Here is a 22,532-nt window from a genome sequence, read left to right as displayed (position 1 = left end):
TGTGTAAAGCGTTAATCCTCTTCGGCAAAACGTTAATCGCGTTGCGTTTACTTGCAGTGTATCCGAACTACAACTGTTCTCTGTAACTTTTTTTTTTTAACTCTATGTAAACGCTAAAACTTTGTGAAAATGTAAGAAATTTGACTGGTGATCGAGTGGTACACGGCAATATAAACGCAACCAGTTGTGGTGCATTCAAAAACCTCGCATAAAGTAGGAAAAACGTAAGAAAGTTAATTGTAATGCAAAAATGGAGGCGCCTTTGCGAACCGTCACCAAGGGTATAGATAATTTAATGTTTGCCGATTAAAGGCAAAAACCTCCCCAAAATAACACTGGAAATAGTATTTCTTAAGAAAGGGGGGAGCAAATTAAACGGAAACTGGTGTGCATTCAGGTGCTTCATATAAAGTCTGAAATCCCAAGATTTCGTGTGAAAAGCATCTTCAGTAAAGCAAACGTGTTCAGTTTGTTCTTAGTCGATCTCTGTATACTATAACATAGTTTAACCGTCATTTTTAATCACGAAAGTAACATGTTACGTGGGAGACACGGTCAAGTGCCCAACATAAGACGGTTGCATATTTCATTGCAGTCACGTGTCTTGTGGCGAAAGAAGGGTGATTGCAGCAGGTCACACCATTTTCTTCAGCAATCTCAAGTGGTGACATTTATTTCAGGCTATTCTCAAGCCGCCTAACACCTGAATGTTCTCTTCCTTACCATCTGTGTCTTCCATTTGCACATTGACAGAAAAATTCAGTCCAAGGACCAAAAAAAAAATACACCAAGAGAAGATGAAGCAGTTTGTTTTATTATGACCATCATCAGCATATTCAGAATTCAACACGTGACTTACGTACGAGAAAACACAAACATTCTCAATGAAGAAATCACAGGACCCTCACGGTCACCTGAAAGTCATGCCTGATTTTTTTTTTAATTTATTTTTTAAACAAGATCATGAATAATAAAAGTTGTCGGCTGAGGCCCGCGTTGCGTTTCGGAGGCAAAGCCTTAAGATGTCAAATGCGACAAGGGTGGTGGGGGGGGGGGGGGGGGGTAGTGAAATTGGCCTTTCAAAATATCATTCAGGAACCAACACAAAATGTTTGCTATTTAAAATGGAAACTGACAAAAGAAAGATGTGCCAAGTTTGTGGCATTTATGTTTATTGACGCATATCTCCCAAATTTCGTGATTCAAAAATAAATAAATAACTGAAACAAAAATGATGTGAAATTGTTATTTGAAAGTGCATTTTTTTCTACTTGGCGTTGGACACTTGCCTTGTCTATGTTGGCTAACGCTAATGATGCCGCTGGTCATTTTATGTTACATGTTTAAATACAACGTGCCAGAGGATGGGATTTTATTTGAATTTAAAGGGAAATTGTATTTATTTTTAATCCAATGGATTCTACTGGATATCAAAATCAAGTCAAAACTATTTTAAGCCCCCTGAAACGAAAAACTTTATACAAACTGACATCACAAGTCATCACAATCGACACAAAACATTCTTACTTCCATTTCTTAAAAAAAAAAGTTGGTTTATTTGCCGTGTCATTACCATGACAATGCACGCACACACACACACACACGCACACACATCGATATACTAAAATGGAATTTATATTTTCCAATTGCAATATTGAATGATAGAAATTGCAATTCATTGGGGATCCTTTTCAGCTTTTAAAAGGGACACAATTTTTTTATCTAAATATTTGTATTAACTGTATTCAAATAAATTGGTACTGAGTATTTTTCATTTGATTTCAAGCAAAAGTGATATATTTCCTTTTTATTTTTTTTTACTTTTAATGATTTTGGATTTCATGACATTTTTTTTTTAAATGTCAATTTTATGCATTATTTTCCATAATATGGGCCTTTTTTTAAATTTATTAAAATTATTTTTTTTGTATTCAAATACCTTATTTTTTTTAAACATATTTTCCAATGAACTTTCAGCAATTTATATACAATAAAAGGTTTCAAAAACCTGCAAGTAATTACTAAAAGGTTTTTGTAATTTGCTATAGATGCCACAAGATGGCGGACAAATTAGTACTGTAGTCCAGATGAAGCTTTGCAATGTTAAATTTGAATGCAATTGAATTAGAATTGTCGTTGTGACATAATTGTACATTACTTCATTATTTGTTTTTTTAGAATGGCGGACCACATTAATTGCTCTGGGGGACTCTATGTAAGCCCCCATGCCGTAGGTTCCCCAACCCTGCTGTGCAGTGGCTCCGAGTTTAAAGAAAAAAAGAAGAAAAAAATCGCATGGCGGCTCACGGCTGTCGAGGACCAAACGGGTCCGATGTTAGGAGAGAAGAAGAAGAGAGACGGCGCTTCAGTCGTGGATGACGATGGGGCCTCGCATCCTCAAGCTGGGGTGCGGGTGCGGGGGCCCCAGGACCAACCCCTGCGGCGGGGGCGCCTGAGAGGCCCTCCGTAGGGTGATCTGCTCGCAGGGCTGCCGACACGCGTGCCGAAGCTGCGAGCGCGACAGCAGCCGCCTCGCCCTCCTGCAGGGGGCGCAGCACGCACACGCGACAGTCAACACTGACAGCTCATATTATTTCACATCACATAATGAATGGATTTCTAGTCTTAGTTTGATTCAGGGTGTTTTGTATGCTGCAAAATAGGCAAAAATAGGACACATTTGTTATTATTAATTTGACATATGAACACATTAAACAAGGATGACATTCAAATTAGGGCTGGGTTTAAAAAAATAAACATAAAATAATCAATATCGAATCGATTTTCCTTTTCAAGCTTGATATGGATACATAAAGCCATAAATCGATTATTTTATATCTCTTTTTCCCATCAATTATTAAGAAAATGTAATATTAAAGGCCGATTTTTTTTTTATCTTACTGTTTTCTTGACATTTACTGTTCAAATGAATGTAAAAGTATTTTCTTACATTTATGAAAGACCCGACTTATTGCTCTTTAAAACATTCCAGAATCTTTTAAATTCATATTTACAATTATTGAATTAGATTATGAAAATATTTTCATGTCAGCCTTCAAGTCAATGTTTGTGTTGCTGCCTCAGCAAAATTTAGTTTTTGTGAAGTTTTTATCATGTCCTTGACATTTAAGAATAATTGATGAGCCCTAATTAATCGATATTGGATTGAATTCAAGCGAATCGAATTGGGGGAAAAAAAAAATAATTGAAATCGAACTGAACTCTTGTGAATCAAAATCAAATCGATTGAGGAAATTAGAATCGATACCCAGCCATAATTCAAACACCCCCCCCACCCCCCCCCAAAAAAATCAACATAAAATTGAACGATATTTCTCTCTATTGTAAAGTAAAACAAATAGTCATTATTTTCTTAAGTTATTTTATTCATTATATATTTGTATTTAATCAGCCGATTAATCAGTTATTGGAATTTTACTTTAAAAAAAATCCCTATTGGGTTAGCAACCCAAGTAACCAATTATTGTTCCGTTTAGGTGACCAAAAAATACTCTACTTAAGAAACAAAAATTGGTTGCGTACCAAATATGGTTCCACTCAATTAACTGACCACATAAGTGACAAATTTAGTATAAATTTTTAAATTTAAATTTAGTATAATAATATACTCTATATGGTCATTTAAGAAGTAACCACATTTACTGTCAATGTGAAGTAAAATTGATATTCTCTCTCGCTCTCTCTCGCTCTCGCTCTCTCTCTCTCTCACCCTCACTCCCATCTCTCTCGGCTGTGCCTCACGGCGTTGCTCACCACACTGAGAGAGATTGAGAGAGAGGGAGAAAAAGATGGAGAGAAAACCAAAGACGTTGGTGTCGTTAGCGAGAGGCGGCCCTTTTCTCCCATCACAACCATTAACATGTATTACTTCCTCATAAGCAGCATTATATACGCCCGAAGTGTGTGTGTGTGTGTGTGTGTGCGTGTGTTTGCCCAGCACACACCACACACGCACAAAGTGGTCGGGATCCATGCGAGCCCAGCAGCACCCGCTAATTTGCCAATGACATTTCCACTCAGGACCCTGTGGCGCGTGGCTCCTCGCCGGCCCATCTGCACCAGTTAGCGGCGCTAATTTTAGCGGCGGCGACGCTCTTTGAGGCGGCCGTGAGGGCCCGGTACCATGGCTCAATTAGACACCATCTAAATGGAAGAACATCTTTCTCCGGCACGTAACATGCAACGGAGGGAGTCCTATTTGTGTCCAAAAAACATCACTTCCAGCAAGAAAGCATATTTGGTAACCCAAGAGGAACCATGTTTGTTGACTTAAGTGGGACTATATTTGCTAACATAGTAAGGAACTAATTTGGTAACAAAATAGAACCACTTTTGGTAGCCTAACAGGAATGTGGAATTATTTCAGTAGCCTAAATGGAACCACATTTGGTCACCTAAGAGGAAATCTATTTGGTAGGCGGAGCCATGCTGTATTTGCTAAACCAAAAGAAAGCATATTCGTTGTAATATAAATGGAGCCAATTTGGCAACCTCAGGGGAACCACATTTGGTAACAAAAAGGAACCATATTTGGTCAAATAAGGCTATTTGGCCACTTAGGTGGAACTATATTTCACAACAGAAGGTGCAACCATGGCGGAAGCAAATTTTGCAATAGAGGTGGAACCATGGGAGCCAAAGTGGAACCGAATTTGGCAATTGAAGTGGAGTGACAATTGGCAACCTAAGTGGAACCATATTTGACATGCTAAGTAGAAACATCTTGAGAACCGTATTAGGTACATCAGGTGAACCTTTTGGTAACAAGCAGCACCTTAGGTGGTAGCCAAAACTGAAGGACAATTGGTACCTAAGCAGAACTAGACTTGGTGGCTAATTGGAACCAGATTTGGTACCTAAGCGGAACCACATTTGGTAACGTAAGCACCTTAAACTGATGCTTTTTGGTACATTAGCTTTAAATGCCTTGCTCAGGGGCACCAAAACCATGACCATACAAGGAAATCGAACCCGGGGCCTTTCAGTCACATGCTGCTAAGACTTCACCGAATGATAGAGACATTTAGTTTGCACGAAGAGTTGAAGTATTTCCCGTTTCAATGCTTTGTAACGGCTTGACTTTGTCGTGACTTCTTCCCTTGAGCAGGAGAACATTGCTGCTGCTGCTTCGGATTTTATTTTTTTTTACCCACATGATCCCCAGCCACGTTTGTCATTTCAATTCAATCATTTAAATGAGGTTTCAAGTGAAACTCTGGCATGGGATTTTAATGCTACACTTGTGTGGGATGTACGCGACGGGGGGAGTCGACGGCGGGAGGGGGTTGGGTCACCTTTAGCTTACCTGGTCTCCCGGGTGACGAGGAAGAAGCTGTCGTCAGGGGCGTCGATCCAGTTGGGGCGCCGCTTTCGGATCATTACGCCTCCGCGGGTGCTACCGCCGCTGCTGCTGCGGCCGTTGTGCTGTAAAAAACATCAATTATTACGATTACTGATTAGAATTGCCATAATGATAATAATCAGGTAGCCATACCTGTCAATCTACCCAGGACTATATTTGGCAACCACAGCTCATTGGAACCATATTAGGCAGCATATAACAAACCGGTACCCACAATTTGGAACCTTAGCTAAGAGGAAATATTACATAAGTGGAACCATATTTGGTAACCACCAGAGGTGGCAAATCCAGGTCCAGAAAGTAAAAACCCTGCCAAAGTTTGGCTTTAACGCCCAGTGCTAGCTAGCTATCTCCCTAGCATGTAAACGAGCACCACGGGAGCTAGCTAGGTAGCTACTTAGCAGGTAAACAAGCACCATGGGAGCTAGCTAACTAGCACCTGAGGCCAAAGTCAAACTGTGGCAGGATTTTTACTTTCTGGACCTGGATTTGCCACCTCTGGACTAACCACATACAGTAACCTGGGCAGAACCATATGGTATCAAAGAGTTCCTGTTTATTTGCTAAACACAATTAGTCACCAGAGTAGAATGATATTTAATAACATAGGCATATTAGGCAATACCTAAAACATTCAGTAACATAAATTATATACAGTAAAAAAAAAAAAAAGTTTAAAAAGGAACCATATCTGGTAACATGAACAGAACCATATTTAGAAACTTAACCAGAAACAAATTTAGTAACCTGAAATTGGTTAACCTCCATCAATGCCATATGTCTGGTCTCAATAAAGTTTTATTTGACAACAGGACGTGCTTGCTCACTCACCAGTAAGGCGCCACCTGTGGTTCCAGGGTTCTCTGCAACACAAAAATAGCAGTGACAGACCTGCATGGCGCACTTCTGTATCATTTCAAACTAAGGGTAAGAGGCGATTAAAATCGTAATTAATCGCATGACTTTAATAGTTAACTCACAATTGATCACAAATTTTATATCCGTTCTAAATGTACAATAAAATGTACATTAAAATATGTTTTCATACTCTTAACATAAAAGTGGAAAAAAATATGGCTGCATCTTTTCTTCCTCATCTCAACGATACAGTAATGTCATAATAATTCATAAAATTAAGTTAAGATTTAAAAAAATGTACTGTAAAAAACGAGTGTGATATTGATTTGTGCTGGTAATTTTTCTGCCACTAGATGGCATAATTGCATTTGCAAGACATTGGTAACAGTTCAGTGCATTTTCCTATCTAATCTTTAACATGAAGTCACTTGTGAAATTCTGCACATTTTTAAAATTGTAAAAATACGACTTGACCCCGGTCTCCACAAATATATGCATTATTACTACATTTATTACTGCTCAATTTTGACGTGGACGTGTCTGCTGTGTTGCAACTGGAATTCCCACAGTACAGGTTTTCCAAGTAAGCGGCGGTCATTAATCGCGCGTTAAAAAAAATACGTGACGTTAAAGGAACTTGAAATTAACTCAAAATTAACGCACTAATTTTGGACACCCCTAATTCAAACAAATCAAAATTTACCCGGGCGCCTGTCCTGCTCAGCTCCTCTGCTATGGTGGTGAAAGCTGCGCTTTCCCAGCATGCCGTGGGGTCCGTGCGGCAGGGAGGACAACAGGCGGCGCGGCGGCGGCGTCTGCAGGCCGGCCGTGCGGTGTGAACGCGGCGCCTGTGATGCCGGACGGGACTCTGCAACGACAAGCAAAGTGGCGTCAACTGTTGGTCGCCACGGCAACCAATCCATCAAAGTGGGCCGGACTTACCGAGAAACTGCACCACGCTGGTAAGAGTGCTCCGCTGCGCCGCTCGGATTTTGGGGAGGCGGGTCCCGTGACCTTCAGACACCCTTGAGACATCTACACACACACACACACACACACACACACCATTTACATATCAGTGGATGCTTCAAAGTCAAAACAAAATGGATGATGATGATGTCACTTACACTCGACACAGACATGAGGGCGTGGTGATGGCGCAACGATCCATGCGGCGGAGTGGGAGAGGGGGGTTGTGTCTTTGTGGCGATCAATCAATCAGTCGATGGACAAGTAACACACACGTGACACACGAAAGCACACAAGGACTCGGAGGAGATGCTTTCAATGTAGAACTTTATTTGGACGTCCGCGACACCGAAGAGGAGGAGGTAGATGGCGATGGAGGGGGGTGACGAGAGTCCATTGATTGATTGGCGGGAATGGAGTGATGATGTCATGGCCCGAGCGGGGGGGGGGGGGGGGGGGGTGAGGGAGGGAGGGGGGACGTTCTGCTCCAGTGGCAACAATAACTTCTCTTTGTATAAAAACTAAACATCTGAAGGTGTGCAGCTCTTCCTCTTCCTAGTGACTCCAAAAAGAAAAGATGATTGAAACTCAAGCGTGATGAGGACAGGCCGTCTTTATTGGAAATGAGGGGGGGGGGGGGGGGGAGAAAAAAGGGAACGGGAGAATACAAAAACAACCCCAAAAATGATAACAACAATAAAAACAAGGAAGAGACAGACGGAGGGGTGCTGATGGTGAAGAAGGGGGACGAGAGGGGTGAGAATGTGTGTTGTGTCCACGTTAGGAGGAATTGAAGGCGCTCTTACACTCTGCCTTTATGGCGCCGCAGTTAATGGGGACAAAGGGGCGGCGCGCGGCGCGGCGCAGCCTGATGACGTCGCGGCACATGTGGCGCGCCAGCTTGGTGAGGCGGGTGGCCTGCAGCAGGAAGGCCTGCTTGGTCTTCATGGACGACTTGGGGCTGCCGCTGTTGCGCATGGGAATGTGGTTGGACTGGCGCGGGGCGTGACTCCGCGACCGCGGCTCCTGCGGGTGGGGGGAGGGGCAAACGGCAATGACAAAGACTTTTAGGTTGAACTATGATTCGGGCACTAAGGATTAAGGCAGCCTAAGCGGAACCGCAATTTGGTACCCTAAATGAAACGGGCAACCTCAGCAGAATCATATTTGGTAACCTAAACAAAACCATATTTGGTAAAACGGGAACTGTATTTGGTCATTTAAGTTTAACCATATTTGGCAACTCAAACAGAATCTCATTTGCTAACCTAATTACTTTTACAATCTAAACTGACCAATATGTAAACATTTAAGTGGAACCATATTCAGTAACCCGAGTGCAAACTAATCACATTTTGGTAACCTAATATCAACCAGTAATCTATGCAGAACTAAGTTATGTAACTTAACAGAACCAAATATGGCAACCTAAGCAAAACTGGTAACTTAAGCTGAACCATATTTGGTAACTTAAGCAGAAATCTATTGTGATGACCTAAATGGAAGCATATTAAGCTAACCTAAAAGCTACCATAATTGGTAACCTAAATGCAATTGGTAACTTTTACTGAACCATATGAAAAAAACAAAAAGGAACCACATTTGGTAACACCTAAGCGGAACCTTATTTTGACTACCTAAATGGAAGCCTATTCAGCAAACCTAAAAGGAACCATAATTGGTAAACTAAATGGAAATGCTAACTTTTACTGAACCATATGAAAAAAACAAAAAGGAACCACATTTGGTAAACCTGAGTGGAAATGGTAACTTTAATTGAACCATATTATGAAACCAAAATGGAACCAATTTGGTAATCTAAGCGGAACCATATTTTGATTACCTAAAAAGGAACCACATTAAGTGAACCTAAGAGGAATTAGTAACATAAATGGAATTGGTAACTTTTACTGACCAATATTAAGAAACCAAAAAGGAACCACATTTGGTAACACCTAAGCGGAACCTTATTTTGACTACCTAAATGGAAGCCTATTAAGCAAACCTAAAAGGAAGCATAATTGGTAACCTAAATGGAAATGCTAACTTTAATTAAACCATATGAAAAAAACAAAAAGGAACCACATTTGGTAAACCTGAGTGGAAATGGTAACTTTAATTGAACCATATTATGAAACCAAAATGGAACCAATTTGGTAATCTAAGCGGAACCATATTTTGATTACCTAAAAAGGAACCACATTAAGCGAACCTAAGAGGAATTAGTAACATAAATGGAATTGGTAACTTTTGCTGACCAATATTAGGAAACCAAAAAGGAACCACATTTGGTAACACCTAAGCGGAACCTTATTTTGACTACCTAAATGGAAGCCTATTAAGCAAACCTAAAAGGAAGCATAATTGGTAACCTAAATGGAAATGCTAACTTTAATTGAACCATATTAAGAAACCAAAATGGAACCAATTTGCTAACCCAAGCAGGAGAATCCCATTGGAGGTCGCATCTTCTTCTGACAGCTCATACTTCATTGCCAATTATCTTCATTTAGCATTTCTAGTGCTTTGCCCCTCTTTAAAAATGCGCTGTGCTAAATGTATGAACATTGCACATGTGAGAGCTTTGCAGCCCACTGAATAATTAATGCTGACGCCTGCCACAATAAATCACATGCTGTCGCTTCAACATGCACAAACATGTCCTCGAAGAGTACGCGCTGACAACGTGACGAGCCGCGGCGGCCGCTAGGACTCACGTTGGCGGCCGGGCTGGGGGACGTCCTCTCCTCGGGCGCCTCGGCTCGGCTGGGCATCTTCAGGCCGCCGTACTTCTTCCAGTACATCCAGCAGGACACGCACAGGCGGCACTGCATGTTGGGGGGCCCCCACGAGTACCACTGGGCCGACTGCATGGCTGCGGGAACGCGTGGAAGCGCGTTAGGGCTCGGTTAGCGCAGCCAAAAGGCGTTTATTGATCGCCGGCAACGTCTCCGAAAGGACCTCGTGATTGATCTCGCTGAACGACGACCGCAAGCTGGAGGAACTCCATTGTAATAATGACAAATCAATACGCGTGTAGATTTTCATTTTCTGCTGCACTTAGTGTGGAAAAAAATGTGTTGATAGAAGCCAACTAATCAAATTAAGGGATGAAGACATTTCGGACAATTGTACGCTTTCAAATTTGTGATCATATTTTGGTACGTGTACGTCATGACTGACTGGTGTTGCTTGCAAGTAGGGCCTGACCGATATGCTTTTTTTTTTTTAGGCCGATGCCGATTCCGATTTTTGGCAGAATAAAATGCTGATTATTTCAAAATATATATATATTGCATAAAATGATCCCCCCCAATTCCTTTTCAATGGGTGTCACTTGCGCACAAACTTTCGCTATTAAGATTCTCTCCTTTGAATGACAAGTCCATAGTATGACCTTATCAACAAATTTCATGAAGGTTATTGTATTGGGATGGAAAAATAGCAATCGTAATTATTTGATTGAGATTGAAATCATGATTAAGAAAAACTATTTGTGATTTCAAAACTTAGTATTGATTCAACTACTAAAGCTGCTACTAGTGTTATCTCACCTGTGGGTATGTGTTCCCACAGCATTTGTGTGTGAATATTCGTTATTTGAAGGGAAATCACTCGTGATGTTAACTTCCTAGGATCCCTTCGCTTTTAGCATTAGCGCTAGGCTAGCGATGTTTTAAAAACTTAGCATGTTTTGTATTTAAATATACAGTGGATGTAATTTTTATCATCATGTGTTTAGTTTTACAATTAACTCCAACTGGTGAGCGCTTCGGGACAACAGAATAACATACGCAACACACTTGCTAGTTGCTAATGCTACGCAGGAAAAATGGTGCATTCAGGGTACTTTCAGTGTGGGAAACTTCGGTTTTCTCGGATGATATCAATTTCAGGGGAACTAATTGGCCGATTGTTTTGGGCAACGTTTGAAGGGCAATAATCGGCCGATTAATCGGTTGGGCCCTAATTGCAAGTACACCATCCAATGACACGGCCCCGTGTCCTAATACTTTCAGATCTTCACTCATCATCGGCTTCCATTTCACACAAACTTACTGTAGCAGCTCTCGCAGGCCCGGCCCCCGCCAGCCGCGTGGAAGGCTCCGGGCCCCGCGCCGTTCACGGTCGCCATCTTGCCGTTGGTCAGCGAGATCTGGTTGGGGTTGGGCTTATTACTGTGAGGAAAAAGAGGTGGTGGGAAAGGATTTAGGGTTCGGCCGTGCATTCAATCAAAAGCGTTCAATTATGCATGAATGTTTCCGTCTGGCGGTGACGATGGGAACACTAATGATCCCGTCGCCGTTGCGGGCAAGGGGCGACTTACTATGTGGGAATATAAACTTGCTTCAGCTTGCTCTCGGCCTCGGCCGCCTTCAGCCTCTTCTGCAAACGCGCACACACATGAAATAATGAGTAAATGCGGTAACAGCAATGATGAAGCGACAACGTCTGCGATCGCAATTAATGTTTTGGGATTTCAGAGGTTGATGTATGTTTTTAATTACAGCAGAGGCAGAAAAACAAACGCGAGATAGAAGTGAGAATGCTTGTTTGCAAGCTAAGCTTAAAGCTAACCTTAACCATTTTTGCTAACTTAAATACAAACATATTTTAAGTGAAATCGAATCCAAATCAAAACCATATTTAACAAATTAAACAGAAAAATAGTCTTTAACCAAATTCTATACAGTAACTGAAGCAAAACCATATTTTGCTCACTTAAATGAAAGCATATTAAGGAACTTAAGAGGAACAATTTCGTAACTTAGGCAGAACTACAAAAGTAACCTAAGCAGAAAGAGTAACCTAAACAGTACAACAGTGGAACCATATTTGGTCACTTAAGTGGAAATAGTCATCTTAACATGCCCATTTTTGGGCAAAGTAAGAGGAAGCATATTAGGTCATTTAAAGAAAAACATATTCGGTAACCTAAACTGAAACAGTGACCTAAAAAAAATTCAAAATGTAAATCTAATCAGAACCAAATTTGGAACCTTAAGCAAAACAGTCAACCTAAATGGAACCGTATTTTCAGCCATATTTGTTAACCTAAACCTCAGTTTTTCTTCAACCAAAGGAAAAATGCTAATCAAAGTGGAACCATTTTTGGTAACTCAAGTCAAACCATATTCTTATAACAAAAGCATTACGATATTTGGAGCCAAAGCAGACTTCAAAAGACTTGGGGCCATGTCTCACCTGTTGCACGTATCTGTCTGTGGTCTTCCACATGTAGTAGTACTCTATGATGCTGGTCAGAGACTTCCAGGGGAGCTTGAGATGAGGAACAAGAAAGAAAAGGGGGGGGGGCAGTGTGTGGGAGACGAGACAGGGAGCAAATTAATGATATTAATCTCTCATGTTCTCGCCATCTGGGTTGTCCCTTCATGTATATTCATCAGTGGCGCCGTCGTGACCACAGAGGGCTGCAAGCTACAGGCTTCCGGACCAGTAGAGTAGCACGTTGGACACATATTCATGAACACCTGGCGTCAACACACTACAGTGTAAACACAAAATGCTGTACAAGCAAGACAAATTAATCAAGCAGCCACCAGATTTAGGCTTGAATGGAAGCGACATTTGATAAAAAAACGTTGGGTTAGTAAAACATACTACTGCCCAGCGCTGTTATACAGCTAAATTCCAAATGGGCTCAGAACAAAATGTCACAGGGATTGTCCATCTTTTTACGACCAAGTGCACTTGTCTTCACGCACCGTCCCTTAAACGCCTACTTGAGCACATCCGTCTCAATCCCTGATCCACTTGTACGGTAATTAAAGACGCCGCAGCGAAACATCTTTCGGCTCAGCGCGCGAAGCCACTTACGAAGTCTTGCCGGATGTCGTTGAAGTCTTTGCCGTACTTCTCCAGAGCCTCCTCAAACATGGCCGCTTCTGAGGCGCTCCACTCCTCCATCTCGTCCCGGCAGAGCACGGGGCCGCCCGCCGGCACCAGCACGCTCAGCGCGCTCGACAGGTCGTAGTTGTGCGCGTGCAGTGTGTCCATCGCGTGGAACTGCGCGGAACGTAAGAGCAGCGTTTTAGAAATGGTGAGGTAGCATTGGGGCGTTATTTCCTGTGGAACCATATTTGGTTACCAAAGTGAGAACGTAGAACTGGTAACCTAATAGGAAAAACCAAAGCAGAACCATATTTGGCAACTTGAATGACATGGAACCATATTTGGTTCCCAAAGTAAAACCATATTTGGTAATGTAAGTAGAATTGCTAACCTAACTGGAACCAGTTTTGGAAAAAACTAAGTGGAACCATATTTGGCAACCTTAATGAAATGGAACCATATTTGGTTTCCAAAGTAAAACCATATTTGGTAATTTAAGTAGAATTGCTAACCTAACTGGAACCAGTTTTGGAAAAAACTAAGTGGAACCATATTTGGCAACCTTAATGAAATGGAACCATATTTGGTTTCCAAAGTAAAACCATATTTGGTAATTTAAGTAGAATTGCTAACCTAACTGGAACCAGTTTTGGAAAAAACTAAGTGGAACCATATTTGGTAACCTTAATGAAATGGAACCATATTTGGTTCCCAAAGTAAAACCATATTTGGTAATGTAAGTAGAATTGCTAACCTAACTGGAACCAGTTTTGGAAAAAACTAAGTGGAACCATATTTGGTAACCTTAATGAAATGGAACCATATTAGGTTCCCAAAGTAAAACCATATTTGGTAATGTAAGTAGAATTGCTAACCTAACTGGAATCAGTTTTGGAAAAAACAAAGTGAAACCATATTTGGTAATGTAAGTAGAACTGATAATCTAAATGGAACCAGTTTTGGAAAAACCAAAGTGGAACCATATTTGGTAACCTCAATGAAACCATGTTTACTAACCTAAGTGGAAAATGTAACCCAAACGGAATCATAACAACGTAGCAATTCCAGGTTACGTCCTGCGGAACTCACCAGTGTGATGTCACGTGACGCCGCCGCCGCGCTCATGTGTAAACTTGGCTGTCGGACCGAACTGCTGCAGTCTAGCGCCCGGGCAAAGGTGCCGACTGCCCTGCAAACAGCAAAATAAAGCAACTTGATATTCCAGTACAAATCCATAGAAATGTCATTTTCTATTAAAGATACTGTGGCACCGATGTGACATCTTACCGGGCCACCACCAGAAACTGGTCGATCTGTTTGTTGGTCAGCGGACACTCCGGGTCCCAGAGTTTCTCCTCCAGCTTGGCCTGGTCCCTGTCGTCGGTTTGATCTGCTGAACACACAGTAAACATTTTCTCATTTTCAAACCATGATTGTCATAGGGTTGTCCGTCGAAGACAAGCGAAAGGATTTACTGCGCTGACCCTCCAGGAGCATTTCCGGCACGTCGGCCTGGAAGCGTGGCCCCACTCGGATCTCGCCTTTGTCGGCCAGCAGGGTCTTCTGTGTGGGGTCGTACACCAGCGAGTAGAAGAAGGTATCCTGTTGGGCGGTGGAAGACATGTGATTGGATGCTTTTGCAGCATTTTAAGTCCAACTCCACATGGCCCGATACTAGCACAGAACTTTAGGAGGAGCATGGTGTATTTTGAACGCGAAATTTGGTTAGGTGATTTACCTGATAAATTCCAGGTAGGTGGAAGAAGACTACTAGAGGGGCTAATTCTTTTGATAGGCCCTGTATAGTTTTACTTTGGGATGGGATCTACAATGCTGATTTCTGATTGGATGACGGTTCCGTGACCCAAAGGTTCCTATCCACGGAAAAAAAGAGCATCTACCTCTTGTATTTATTTAAACTACACCTAGAATGCAAATTTCCTCCTCAGGTTATTGAATCGGTGGAGGCTGGTGTCTGCGGATCTCACGCGGCTTCGTCTGTCCTTCCTTCCTTTTCTCGGTCTCTCCTTTGGTCTCTTGAGGCCTCCCTGATTTTATGTTTTTTGGATTTGTTGGGGTCTGGATGTTTCTTGGGCTGGGGAGGAGTTCTGGTGGGGGGTGTCTGGTCGGTGCTGGATTTCACCTTCCTTGGTTTTTTTTGGTCCCCTCGGGTCTCCTGGTGTTTGGTTTAGGTGAACGGTATGAGATTTTTTCTAATAGGTTTTCTGGTGAGCTAACAAATACACGCACGCACGCACGCACGCACGCACAAAAAAATAATAAATAAAAAAAAATAAAAATAAAAGAGCAATGATGATGACATTTCCAAATGAACAATACTGAGCTCTTATAAAAAAAATAATAATAATAAATTTAAAAAAATAAATAAAAAAAAAGAATGCAAATTTCCTATTCCCCTGCTTTAGACCCTGACATCTGGATTTTGGCCTGTTCTAATGCCACTTTTCCGCCTTGAGATACTTACCGTGTGGGCCCTAATATCCTGGAAATTTTCGATTAATTTATATGTTGCATTCATTTTCATTATCCTTTTACTTGAATAATTGTTCTAGAAATACGGGCCAACTTCAGCTGTCGGCTAGATGGCAAAATGATCAACCGAATTACACATAGCAACACAAAGAAGACTTCAAACACATTTAGCGCTCTATCTCGTAGCATCCGCACAACGAGAAAGTTCTACGACAGCGTTGCAAAGTTGACACACCTCCTTGTCGAGGTACGAAAGAACCGCTTCAGTCTCATTCAATAACGCCACGCTGCACTTCCCCCTAAAGAGAAAGACAAGGTGGAGCGTTAGAAACAGGAAGTGAGCCTAGACTGTTCATGTCCGCTAGCAAGCGGGGGGGGGGGGGGGGGGGTATTCAAGGGTACGTTGATTCGCCGCACGTGCGCGTACCTGATGTGCGTGGCGGGTAAGCTCTCGTACTGCCGCGAGAGGAAGAGTTCTCTGTGGCGAAGCTGGTGCTTCTGTTTGTCTGTGATGTCCGTCTCCGTGGGGTTCTCCTTCTCCTCCTCCAGCTCCTCTGCGGAGGCACAACACACAAGAGGGATGAATGGAGACCGACGACACAAGACTTGGCGCAACGAGACGGGAATCGTTTTCAAAGTGACGGCTTCACAATTTTGCCATAGGAAAGTCTGATGATGTTGCCATGGCGACTCTCAATCATCTACTCGAGTTGCCAACAAATCTTGGTGGACGATCTCGCCGAGTGGCTCTTGTGAGAAACACAACATTTTGCACCGACTATAAAAGCAGGCGTTTTCCCATCTTTTTAAGTATTAATCTTGAAAAAACAAAAACTGACACAGAGAGGGGGAACAAAGTTGACCCGGCAATTTTCCGCCTTTGGTGGTAGTACAAGAAGCCCATTTTAAACAGCCGTTTTCACCCTTTTTTCTGTTGCTATTCTGAAGAATGGCAGAGACGCGGAATGCGTGAACCAAGCCGACACAGCAATGTTCCATCTTGGATGGTTGTATCCAAAATCCATTTCAAATTGACAGTAAAAGCCGACATTTTATGCCTCTTTTTTTCCGCCGTCCCTTTCCTATTTAAACATATAAAGTAAAATTATCTGCCAGTGGTTGAAGTATCAAAAGCCCCTACTTTTTATGCTGCTTCTAGAGCAGACATTGCTACACCATTTTTCATGGCAACATTTTTGAAAAGGGCAGGAATAAGGAATATGTCCATAATGAAAAGCAACAATTTTCCGCCTTTGGCAATAAAAAGTCCCATTTATACCAAAAGTCCCATTTATACTGCCTGTAAAACTGCCATTTTTCATGTCTATTGTTAATATAAATGGGACCGACAACGCAATGGGGCAAAGCCGACCCTGGCAATTGACCTTACCGTGGCACGCCCCTTCACGCCCACTAAATGCGACGGGCAGCCCCCTCGGACATTTACCGGTCAAGATGAGCTAAAGTGCATACACAGTAACGGCAAAGTTGTCACATCTTCCTTGTGATTTCTCAATCATGTATTTTTCAGGACGCCGATATTTCTCTTCGAAGCAAGCAAAGGGGGCTTTAGTGAAGGGTATCTTCACTCCCTCAACATGCAATTTCGCCCCAAAACAAAGGAAATACACATCACTGTCTGCTGCTGCTACAGAAGTCAGAAAACGACAAAGTCGCCTCACTCACTTCGACCGATTATCAGCAAAAGTGACGTTTTTGGACATTGTTCCTCTCAAGCAGGGTAAGAATGAATTTATATTACCTCATTGTTTCAATGTTTTGTTGGCATTAATAGTAAATACTAAGCCAAAAAAAAGGCGTGGACGGTTAGCTACCCGGAGCTATCGTTAGCCTTTGGCTAAACACAGCAATGGAGAACATTACCACCTTCGTGCAGACACTTTTTATTATTTTGGAGGGATTCAACTGGTCGTGTGGTCTTCCATAAAGTTTGATCCAGCATATTATAAAAATTTTTTGATTCATAATTGTTTGAGGGTTTAGGGAAGGGAATAAAGTTTAATCATTTTAATGATTTTTTCTTGCTTTTGGATAACCACGCAATGCATCATCGGGAGCTGGATTGCCTTGTTTGACCGCAGCAAAACACACGTGCCGACGCAGACATGGCGTCTTGATTGGTTTACTCGGTCATGCGGGCGTGGTTTTCTGTAAGGTCAATTTTTCGCCTTTGGTGGGAGTATCAAAAGCCATTTTGAAAATGACTGTAAAAGCTGACATTTTCCCACATCTGTTGTAAAAAAAAAAAAAAAAAAAATGTCGCCGACACAAAATGGGAGAACCCAAGGTCATCTCTTTTGGGTTGGATGCAATTGCTGCAATGTGGGTCAGTGTTGATGTTGGCGTTTTCTACTTATCTGACTATGGGATGTTGCATCACTGAGTGGAAGTGAAGCCTGTCGCGTTAACAACGCGCCTTTGGTGGTTTCTGGGTAAAAGCAAAAGTTAGCATGCCACAGTATTTCACGGGATCCTTCCTGCGAGATCAGAGATGCTTTTATGGGGGAAAACAACATTTTGCTCAGTGTGTGACATCAACCCTGGAGCGAAGTGAGTGGATTCATGGGAGGAGCAGCAGGGTGGCATCTGGCGCTTTTAAAAAACCCATTAGCGACGACGCCCGGAACAGCGCAAAAATAGGGGAAAAGCCCTTTTGCATTGAGCAGCGTCACTCCTGCTTTCTGTGTGTACAAAAGGTTGCGTTAGCTCCCTCGAGTCGTGTACTGTGAATTCATGTAAAAAAAAAAAAAAAAAAGAAGAGAAAAGAGAGACACTTATGTTTTGAATGGGTGAGCGCCGCCATTATGACAGGCGCAATTGATGTCATGTCATCGCTGACTTTTGCAGAAATCACCCGAGATGGGAGCGAGTCGCGTTTAGTCATAACCTTTGCTCGTGTGCAGCCGTCATCGCTGTCACCAAAGCGGCGAGACGGGAGGAGACATTTTGCTTTTCGAAAGTGGCAACAAAAGCAGGCTTCCGCTGTGTACAACTGCACATCCGTCAGATTGAGAACGGATTCCCAAAGTTGTCACTCAAAAGTGAGCCGTTTGTTTGATTGTGCACTTCATTTAAGTGGCTAATCAATTCATCAGAAAAAATGAACCAATAATTAGACAGATGACGGCGTGAGGGGGGTGTCAGCGTCATTCCACTTACTTGCATGTTTGTCTGCCAACTGAATGAGGCTGTGCGAAATGTCCCTCCTCCTGTAGAAGCACACCACCTTGGCCTCCACATTGCCGCTAGCCGTCTGAAGAGGAAACACAGGATGGGTGGGGTTTAAAAAAAAAAAAAAGAAGAAGAAGAAAAAAAAGGTGACGAACTCCCCCCGACAAGCCTCTTAATTTCCCCAGAGAACCGCTCGCCTTTTGTGTCCACATCAAAGCGGCGATGACAAGTTGACCGGCAGCGGTAATGGCGGCCATTTCACCACGACTGATTGATTGATTGATTGCCTGGCTGTGTAATTAGGCCGTCGGCATTGAAGAACTGTGCTTCCATTAATGACACAAAATGGATGATGGCTTATGAAAGTTCGTGTAAACTGCACCGACGTGACTGTTCTGTGCCGTGTAATTTTTGGCCGCCCCATCTGTTAAGTGTATTTTCCACACTAGCGTGGTACCTAAAAAGTACAAAGGTGGTTCTAGTATTTGATTAAGGACTTTATTAAAACCTAAATGCCTTCAGCGGGGTACTAATTGTCACTAAGAAAATGAAAGAACATGGGCTAAAACAGTTCCTTAAAAATTCAACCTCCAAGCTTTTTTTATTTATTTATTTGGAGCCAAGAACAGAAGGGACGACAAACGTTTCCATGTGATTTGCTCTATTTAGCACAATAGACATGACGTTGCTATGCTACATTGCAAAAGGCACGTCCGGAAATGCGTCACGGCAGCATCATGGAGGGGGAGATCACATTGAATCAGATACCCTCAGATGGGAACCAGGCCAAAAATCGGACCCATTTGATGCCTGCCAGACAAGACAGATGGGATATAACCAAGATGGCATCATCAAAATATGCCGATCACTCAGTGGCGATGTGTACGTGTGGGCATTTAGCCAAACAACAGAAATAAATCTGCATTGTAAATCTAAACTGCAATTCCACACGGAACATCAATTCAATGATTCCAAAATGAGAAAAGCTAGTTACGCGGCAGGTTGAAGGGTCCAATTCCAATTTGGACCAATTTCCATTTCAACACATTATAACACGTATGAACCACATATTCGATATGCTGACAGAAGACAACAACAACAGACACCCAAACTGCAAAGAAATAACCACAACAGTATCAAATTCAGAAATTAACAATAATACATAAATTATACAAATATGTTATCTATTAGTTAGGTTGATTTAACATGCAGTTGGATGTTAAAAGTGTCAGTAATGACACTGGTAAAAAATAAAACATTTTCATCTCAACCCCAAAACATATCGAATGGCATGATCAAGTATCGGCACACTGTATCGGCAACTACTCACTCCAAAGTGTTATCGGTGCATTCCCTACTTTCCACAAGGTTGTTGTCATATACAAACACAGAAAAAGACCACTGAAAAAACGATGACCATCTGACACCAAGTCCATGGTTAGAAAGCAACATTCTTCTTCCAACCAAAATGACAGCACGCTCATCATAACATCCATTAAGACCAATCAAAGTGTCTTTATTATTTTCCAGCCTCAACATCACTCAGTCGATATTTGATGCGTGCCACAGCGCTGCTCCGTCATTACATCACCACCTTCTGTCTTTTGAAGTCCCATCACGGGTGCTCGATGCTACAGCTGACCCGTTTAGCTCGCAAAATGCTAACGCGGGGTGTCAATTGGAAGGAATCCTTAACCTTCTCCCTCAGGCACAGATGAACACACATGAAGAAAAAATATAAAAAAAATAAAAGGAGTTAAACACTTAAATACCTTGTTGAGCTCTTCTATTCGCCGGATGAGGTAAGGGTTACTGGAGGAGTTCTCGAAAAAGACGTAATCTGCAAGGGTAGAACAACAAAAAAAAATGCATTAAATGAGGAAATCTAATCCTTTCCGCAATGCTTACATCTTAATGTAGTCAAACCTGTGCTTGGCCTAATTCATAAAAAAAGACGGAGACTCAAACTAATTGACTTGCCTTTGTGTAAATTAACAAACATCCAAAAAGCAAAATGACAACCGCCGATTAGAAGTTGTTGACATAGCTAGTGTCCTTGCGATTTGCCATTTAACAACATTTGCAACTACTAAGACATGCAATTTTTTTTCCGTGGAACTACAACTATCCATCCATTCATCCATTTTCTGAACCGCTTCTGAAAAACGCACCAATTCAGACTAGTGAGGAAAAAATATAGCAGCAAATGAGCTCTTTATCAGACTTTTTTTTAAATTATTATTATTCTGCTTTACCGCAAAGTTTATTCCATATCTGGCATTTATGGATGTACTGCTGCTTTCCATTGGGCCAAGTAGTTTTACTTGTGCATCACAGCAGTTTACTCGTAAGGTTTAGTTGTAAACTGGTAGGCCAAAGGCAGCACTAGTATTGTGGAAAACATGACATGGCATAATGCTACTAGTGATGCAAAAACTGCAGGTTTTGACAACTGTGTGGGAGGACTACCATAATTAAAATCAAACGCTTCATTAGTAATACCACTGTAGTAGCAAGCAGATGTCAACGTGTGCAGTTTTGACTCACTTCAATCAATTGGAACCTTAATTTAACCCAAAATATAAAACCAATTGAGGCAGATGTGTTAAAGGGTTGATGTGGCCGAAAGAAGGCTTCACTTGTCACTTGGAACATGTCAGCTATCCTTCAAGTATGCAGAAAATGTCACACTTCACTATTAAGACATTCGAGTGCACTGAATTGTTTTAGAGTACTAGTTTACTGGATGTGGGTTAAATGGTTGAATGGCGACGTGCTTGTGCGTGAGGAAAAGGTGTTCCTCAAGGCCTGACGCCACGAAGCGAGACAATCGCTTGATGATGAATTCCGGTGGGCATGCTAACGATTAGCCGAGGACGCTAAGCCAATTTGGTCGAATTAATTGCACCGGCGGTCGGGATGCCGGGCGAGGATGTGTGAGGCTACACGGCGAGGCGGTGGTGGGGGGGAAGCGGACCACGACGCCGGTGTCCCACGTTGTTCACTCAGGAACGGTGTCAAAAAAAAATTTTTTAGCGACGTCTTAAGGTGCTAACGTTAGCTAAATAAGGACTCGGCACTAAATGGCTGCGTGCCAACGGAGGCAAATACAAAGGCAGCCTCTCACACGCGTACTGCTACTAGCTCCCGAAATCATATTTAGCACACATTCAGGGAGTCAGCGCCCCCACGTTTTAACGTTTCCCAACACTCAAACGAGCACCGTCAAACGTGCACACACAAAAAATGTTTACATTGTATGCTAAGCTAGCTGGCGGCTAGCGGTGGCCAACGAGAGGCCTGACCCATTTTGGAGCCCAAATATTTAGAATTCTCTTCCTGCCCGCATCACGTCTACTCCGGGGTGGGCAAAAGCTCACAACCGGCCGTCGGACGCGAGCGTAGCCGGGTATCGGCGCTCGGGTGGCCCCGCTCGGCTCAAAAGACAAACATTTGACTTAAATACACGTCCTTGCAGTTTGGATACCAGAAAAGATCCACATTGACGTACATACCTCCGACCCGGTACATGTTGGCCGCCATTTCTGCCCTCCCGGAGTGTTAGCGTAAAACATCCACTAGGAAAACATAAGAATAAATTAATAAAAACTATATTTATAGAAAAAGAGATTTCGCCTGTGCGCACCCGATCAGGGGGGGCAAGATTATTTTGCGTGTGTGTTGTTTTGATTTTTTGTTTGTCAATGGAACCCCCCCCCTGCCTGGTGTTCACACAGTAGCCCTCACAATACAGTCGCAACCTGAAAAAAAATATATGATGACG

The 22,532-nt window shown here is 42.3% G+C and overlaps 1 protein-coding gene across 2 annotated transcripts; it reads right to left on the bottom strand.

Annotated features, from left to right (window-relative positions):
* Positions 1 to 793: 793 nt before the first annotated feature.
* On the bottom strand, positions 794 to 22,532 carry mta3 (metastasis associated 1 family, member 3). 2 transcript variants are annotated; one of them, XM_086064534.1, is made up of 19 exons: positions 22,264 to 22,532; positions 20,521 to 20,588; positions 18,737 to 18,830; positions 15,984 to 16,110; positions 15,792 to 15,855; positions 14,548 to 14,665; positions 14,351 to 14,456; positions 14,153 to 14,252; positions 13,049 to 13,237; positions 12,416 to 12,490; positions 11,538 to 11,596; positions 11,270 to 11,388; positions 9,928 to 10,085; positions 8,017 to 8,236; positions 7,184 to 7,276; positions 6,945 to 7,109; positions 6,215 to 6,246; positions 5,327 to 5,445; positions 794 to 2,540 (listed from the first exon to the last, which is right to left on the bottom strand). In XM_086064534.1, exons 1-19 carry the CDS (start codon positions 22,289 to 22,291, stop codon positions 2,366 to 2,368), a joined length of 2,109 nt encoding a protein of 702 aa, XP_085920660.1. In that variant the 5' UTR covers positions 22,292 to 22,532; the 3' UTR covers positions 794 to 2,365. The 2 variants fall into 2 exon arrangements, with proteins under 2 accessions (XP_085920660.1, XP_085920661.1); XM_086064535.1 differs by having other exon boundaries at positions 14,351 to 14,453; positions 22,264 to 22,531.

Source organism: Leptonotus elevatus, chromosome 20, assembly GCF_054856555.1.
Source record: "Leptonotus elevatus isolate MCC_2025b chromosome 20, RoL_Lele_1.0, whole genome shotgun sequence".
NCBI lineage: Eukaryota > Metazoa > Chordata > Actinopteri > Syngnathiformes > Syngnathidae > Leptonotus > Leptonotus elevatus.
The sequence above is the reverse complement of the archived record's forward strand: the minus strand, read 5'-3'. Positions and strand labels throughout refer to the sequence as shown.

Excerpts from the sequence above, each read along its gene's own strand:
- mta3 (XM_086064534.1), bottom strand. The coding sequence starts at position 22,291 with ATGGCGGCCAACATGTACCGGGTCGGAG. Across the intron at positions 20,589-22,263 it reads CAACATGTACCGGGTCGGAG|ATTACGTCTTTTTCGAGAAC; the intron begins GTATGTACGTCA and ends CTACCCTTGCAG. Across the intron at positions 13,238-14,152 it reads CGTCACGTGACATCACACTG|TTCCACGCGATGGACACACT; the intron begins GTGAGTTCCGCA and ends CGTTCCGCGCAG.